Source organism: Manduca sexta, chromosome 18 (genome assembly GCF_014839805.1).
Source record: "Manduca sexta isolate Smith_Timp_Sample1 chromosome 18, JHU_Msex_v1.0, whole genome shotgun sequence".
In the NCBI taxonomy this organism is placed as follows: Eukaryota; Metazoa; Arthropoda; class Insecta; order Lepidoptera; family Sphingidae; genus Manduca; species Manduca sexta.
Genome location: NC_051132.1, coordinates 6,021,471 through 6,028,307, shown reverse-complemented (window position 1 = coordinate 6,028,307; position 6,837 = coordinate 6,021,471). Strand labels below are relative to the sequence as shown.

At 31.0% G+C, this 6,837-nt stretch overlaps 1 protein-coding gene across 1 annotated transcript; it reads left to right on the top strand.

Annotated features, from left to right (window-relative positions):
* The first annotated feature begins 675 nt into the window (after positions 1 to 675).
* On the top strand, positions 676 to 5,810 carry LOC115455124. The gene is made up of 3 exons (XM_037440203.1): positions 676 to 874; positions 1,275 to 1,530; positions 4,915 to 5,810. The coding sequence occupies exons 1-3, from the start codon at positions 737 to 739 to the stop codon at positions 5,241 to 5,243; spliced, it is 723 nt and encodes a 240-aa protein (XP_037296100.1). The 5' UTR covers positions 676 to 736; the 3' UTR covers positions 5,244 to 5,810.
* The last annotated feature ends 1,027 nt before the right edge of the window (positions 5,811 to 6,837 follow it).

The window sequence follows — 6,837 nt, the reverse complement described above, 5'->3', positions numbered from 1 at the left end:
CTATATATAAACAACAATGGGTAACTGCTTAAGGTATAGGATTAATAAAATTTTACATAGTCATAATAAATGAAATTTGCTTATCTCTCCATATTATTACGTCATCCTATGTAAATTATAACTAAAACACTGTTCATGTAAAAGCTCTACAGCTCCAGTACTATGAGAATGGCAATTTTATTGTGACCTACTTCTGTGAGTTTAAATTACATAATTTTGTGCAATTACTTTATCATAACTTAGAATTTAAGTAAACCATAAACTTCATAACGAGTTTTTTTTTATTAAATACGATTCTATAGTTTTTTCGATCTTAGAGATTAAAAGCCATAGTAAAATAAACATACTGACAAATACATAATACAAAATAAAACTATCGACCAAAAATTGTGTAAACTGAATAAACGAAAAAAATGTTTAAAGTATCCACTATTTCTATATATTTAATGTGTGTTTAAATAATGTAGACCAAACCCTACAACACGTGTTTTCAAAATCTAGAACATCAATAAAATGTTCAATAAACCATTACTCAAATACCTACAAACGTTCAATCAAAATTCCACTCATACGCCGGCTCTAAGAAATACTTATGCGTCGTGAACCTCATCGCATGCGTGCGCGCACTTTTCGGCGGGAATACTGGGCAGTGGGGGACGTGAAATAAAACCGCATTACCACTCCACCATCACCACATTTCACTTACCACCGTCGAAGGAGTGTCACAGGATTTACCATGAAGACCTTCGTACTTTTGTTAGTGAGTGTTGCGGTGGTGACCTGCAAGCCAGCAGGTGGTGATGAAGACGTCATCAGCTCGGTTATGGGCGTAGTTAAGAGCTGCTCCGAAGACAATATCTCTTTGTGTTTGAAGGTGTGTTGTGATTGTGTGGTGTGAGATCTTAAAGACTTCCAGTTCATTTAATAAGTTCTATAATTATTTAAATTAAATAACTTCCAAATTAGATTAATTTCATTCGATATATTTATATTAAAATATTAGTCCCTAAAATAAATTAAGTTATACGAAAATGTATATTGATGCATTAGAATCACATCGCTTTAAATATCTGTTGTATCAATGACATTGTTTTCTAACAAAAAATAATTAAGTAAAACATCAAAATAATATATCTGTATCAATGTAAAAAATTTTCTATTAAAATAAGAAATTAACTAAACCATTAAAAGGTATTCGAAAATCTTACTAAAAAAACATATGTAAACAAGAAAGAATTATTCAAAATTTAACCAAATACTAATTTCTCCAACAGGAAAAAGCTCTGCGCTACGTCGAAAACATTGCCTCGGCTCGTGAACTGAATCTCGTCGATGGCATCACCTTAGTAGGATCCGGATCCCCTCGCTCGGGCCGCTCGTTTGAACCTCTCGCCGAGGAGCCCAGGGCTAGAGAAAGCCAAGTCGAGACAAGATTAGTGGACGCCGCTGCCGACTTCTTTGAAAACCATGTCATCCAGTTCCGCATGCCAAAAAGCACTGTTGAGGATGTCAAGAGATCGCTTGAGGAAGGTGAGTACTTTTAAGTCTATGTATCTCAAAGCACAATTGATATCGTAAAGTGGATCGTAATTTAATATAAATAAGAGCCTTTACGTTGTTCATAGTAAAGAACAAGATCATTCATAAAATGGTAAAATAAATCTAGTGTAACACTACTTTGAAGTAGGTGATGACTGTTGCAGTTAAAATGCTTTTATCATTCGTATAATGAAATGACCATTAACGAATCGTTTTTTATAAAGATGCTATCCACCACAGATATTGTTCATAAGTAGGTATTATTTAAACAAGATCATATTTAATGATATAATAGATTCTAAACAAAATATTATTCCCCTTATTAAATGATCTAATCTCTTAATAAAAATTAGAATTATGGTAATCTTTGCAATCTTAATTCTAATGAAAGTTAGAGACAAATCTGATAAAGTTGCCATGAAATTAACTTAACGATGTAACAGTGAAACTACGAGGCAATGATTCGTAAATATGTTACGAGTTACAAACTCAACTGTAAAGTTGGTAAACTGTTTCACGCCTCAAAGAATTTTAGATTTTATGTTCTTTATTTTAGTTTTAATCTTTAATATTTTAAGAACCAAGTTTTTACAGGATATGTAAAGTACAAATGAAATTATTTAATTACAGCTCTGAGATTTTTTGATGGCAATTAAAATTCCTAACAGAATTCCTATAAGTAGTTTAGATTGATGACTTTAAAGAAGAAAGTAGTGTCTTAAAATAAATACCTATAATGTATCAAAGTACAAGTAACAGGAAATAATAAAAACAACTAGTCTATTAACTGATATCAAATTCGTAGAACTGGTCAATCACATAACAGATACAAAATATCTGATTTATTATCAAAACCTGTCTTACAACAGGTGTATCATTATATTTTACGATCGAGTTACACACAAAAAAAAAAACAAGTGAAAGTTAAAGATTACGCTCGGTTCCCAAGAGCTTAACTGCTAACCTTAGGGCGAAATAGAATTCGTGTACCAAACAAGCTACAATTATTTTAAAGATATGATGAGATAAAATTGTCTTGTTTTCTTTTTATAATTGTTTTGTTTGTTGCTCAGTATTGTTCTGTTGTATATTTTTAAATTGTTGGCCGCTTTGTTTAATAGATAATCGGCGTTGATTATATTTAATACGCTCTGATTACCGCGTCGGTTTAGGATTCTGTGAGCTTCAAAGTATCATTTTAAATGCATGTTAACTAAGTATTAACTTATTTTCAACTCCTTCCTATATATTTGATTCATTTCGTTGCAAGTTAGGACTAATTAATGGTCCCTAAGATTCGCTGAGATTCACCGCTCCGTGTCCTAAATGCGTACCACTGTCGTTCCTAGCTTCCAGGAGTTGCAGTGGTGGGTGTAAGGGTGGTATAATCTCGTATAATATTATGCGTGTTAATTCAATCATAATGATAACAATCCCGTGTAACATTAGTTCCTATTTGGAACCAACTTTTCTCGATAATTAAGAGCGATGCACATTAAATATATGATATGTTATTAAACTATTTTCAATCTTTATATTTACAAGGAGGAAGTGAATCCGGAGGTAAAGATCCCATGTCAGTAGCAAGTCTTAGAAATTCTAATAAAATGATGGTGTATACATCTCCAGTGATAATTCAGTAGATATTTTCTTCAACTTTGGAATTGTTAAAATAAAACAATAAATTTGATAACGTAATAGATAATAGCATTTTCTTCTGTTTCTCTGTTGCGGATTTTACATATTATATGCCAAATGCCCATATACATTGAATCGGTGCAAGATCGAAGTCGGTTCATATTATTTTTATTGTATATTATTGGATACCAAGAACATAATACAAGCATTTCCATATTAAAAACTACAAAATATTTGTAATGTTCTCGCGATAAGTTCATCACGTTTAACGTCACTTTACCGCGAAAATTATATAGACAGAGTACAATAGCATCTCAAATAAAATATACACAATGCAAATTTTATTACCCGTCTAACACCCATAGACACTCCATTGTCTGTAACTAATTTGACTATTCTTTGTTTATGATTATGTCGAATTTGCATAACGTTACATAATATGTTATAGAATAACCGTTTTATAACCAATAACGCATGTCATCGCGTCGACGATGTAAAAAATTAGGAGAAAATAACCAGTTTTTGAAGATGCACAAACCGTTATAAACTAATTACATTTGAAAAGTAAGTTATATAAAAATGAGTTGGTCGCATATAATTTGTTGTTATAACTCTCGCCGAATTGTAAATTAAAATTCAACCGGTTCAACTCGTATGAGAATTAAAAATGGAAAGTTATTTTTTTTGTTCTTAATATTTGAAATGGAAATTAATCAGATGGCATAAGAATTGAATTACTTTTTCCTCTAAATTATTATTACGATTTTCACCGAGGTTGATTTACCTTAAAAGATATCAAAGCCATCCAATCCTATCTATACATAGCAAGGAATACATATAATAGAAATTATCAAATACAAGAAAACGCAGCAAGACAAAGCCATAACCGTAGGATACTAGAAAATACCAACCAGACAAGTTTAAAGTTTCACCATACCATTAACAAAGTTGATCACGAAGGAAAGCGGACCGGGCGGGTCTAGTTTTTGCTAGATTTCCATAGACCTAACTAGTTTCCACAGTTCCGCTAAGTATTATCGAAATCTAATAGGAAAAAAGTCGCTCCAGGCGATTCCTAAGTAGGCAAAGCTTTCCAAACACTTTCTACGCAAATGTGTTATGCAAAATGTAACACGGTGAATTTCAATGCGGCATCAAATTTCAGCGTATGCAGTGAATGCGAATTAGATGAACTTGACGTGTTTACTGATCAAGGCAATATCTAAACAATTTGGAATTCTTGCATCCTCGTAGCTTACTTCCGCGTCTATAGCGATTTCACTTTTAAATTTCCCTTATCGAGTGCGGGCTACTTATTTTGTATGTCTAGTGGTCAACGGAAATGACTGCTACTTGGCAAAGAGGGCTCTTGAGGGCTCTTATGTGAAGGGTAACAATTATTTTTGCCACTTACTGTGTGTCATAACAGATTTATTTATGTTTTGTTAAGGAGAAATAAAATTACAAAGAAAGCAAACAGAAGTTATCGAATGTAGTTACGAATGCCTATTTAGGTTTCACATTTTGTGTTAACAAATAAAAGGTACTTTGTCATAATAACAATTATTATGATTTTTCGACATCAGCTTCTAGTTAAATCGTAATTTTTATTTTTCTAGTCTTAATACGAGACTCGATACGAAAAAAACTAAACAATTCAGCTGCTTTACCTTAAAATGATATTGTTTCGATAAATATTTTCATTATTTTATTAAAAACTTTGGTTATCTCTTCCAGGTCGTGGCAAGAAGAAGAAGCTGAAGCAGCTCCTGCCCATCCTCGCTCTTTTGCAACTGAAGATCCAGTCTCTCATTCCTCTCTTCCTCGGAATCATCGCCTTCGCAGCTGTCAAGGGTCTGATGTTAGCTAAGGCAGCTCTCCTCGCCTCTGCTTTAGTACTCCTAAAGAAACTCCTCTCGGCCAAGAATGACCACCATGAGAGCTACGAGGTTGTAGCCCATCCCCATCATGAGGAACACTTCAGCCACGGAAGCGGTGGTCACGGTGGATGGGGCAGGTCATCTCAAGACGCCCAAAACCTGGCCTACAGCGCCTACTCCAACTAAACCTAAGATTAGACTTACAGTCACAATGGTTAGTCTAGTACGGACCTCATATTAACGTTATTAATTTATTTAATAATTTATTTAAATTATTTAATTTAGAGCGTTTAGAACGAGTGAATCTTGTCTTTGATTTTCCACGCATCGCCGGACTCATAACATGTACCTGTTTTTTTTTTTGTTTTTAATGTATTATAATTATTATTTTATAGTACAAATTTTCATGAATAGCTTTAACTATTTTTCTTAATTTAGTAATTTATGTGTTCATCTTTATCTAGTCTATTGTTTTTTTTTTTTGTTTTTATGTTTTGTTTTTATCATCTTTACATCACTTTTGTAAATATGCTTCATATCATTTTATTTGTGTAACATATTGTTTTTTGCATCTTCATTTTATCATTTATTATTATATATAGTATTTTATCAAGTTATTGTAAATATTTATGTATCTTTATATAATTAGGTGATGCTTCCTTCGTGTTATGTATAAATCTTTTTCTTACTTTTTCCCTTTAGTTATTTTAACTAAAACCACCCGAATGTTTTTAAATATAACAGTTATTAAAATTTTATTGTTTTATTACATAAAAAATGTACTCTAAAAATAGATAATCCTGCTTCCCGTGTTCTAATAAAAGTTTTTATTTAGTTTTTAAACTAGATAAGGTAACAAACATTTAATTAAGAGTTTTTATGCGTATTACATAATTAAAATGGATGTACGGCAATTATTCATAGACATAACAGCCTCCATAATACAGTAGAATATTTTAGAATTCATTTTTGGTTAATATACATATACTAATGAAGTTACCTAACACGTGACGATTAATGACGGATATAGTATATTTTATCACACTACTTACCAATTGAATTATATTTTTGCCTCATCAAAATTATCAGTCATGCAATTTTATATATTGTATTATTATAATTAAAATATTCCCTTGTAAAATTTAGAGAAATAATATTAGTATAATATAATAACATGAATAATAGCTGATGTGTAACATATTTAATAATTTAATCAATCTAAATTTTATATAAACTAAGTTCGTAGAAGTAAAAAATCGTCGATTATCTTATATATGAAAAAACATAGTTTTCAACAAAAATAAAAAAATATTTGTATGTTCTTATTAAAAAATAATAGCATGAATAAAGAATAACGTTGCAGTTAATACTAATTACAATCGTGGTACGGAAGAATGAACCTAAATAATATAAATTTTATGTTGATTTTCAATAGTTTTCACACAAAATGTCATATTTAATAGATTTACGATTCCATTAAAACATCCTTCAGTGTATTTGAGTACACATCATCAAAAATACGAAATTTGCCCTCATAGAGCGAAGATAACATCACTGTCGTTTTACACAAAATAAACACAAAAAAAAAGAGTTTTTATAGCTGATTTATCTATCTTCTTCATTAATATTCTCGTTCCCAATGGATCGGTTTGAAAGTCTTTGGTAATGGCATAATGAAACAAAAAACAAACACACATGACGACTTTATTTGAGGTTGATAATAACATATTTAATATAGATTACATAAAAAAAATATGGTTATGTTTGATTCGAAATTATA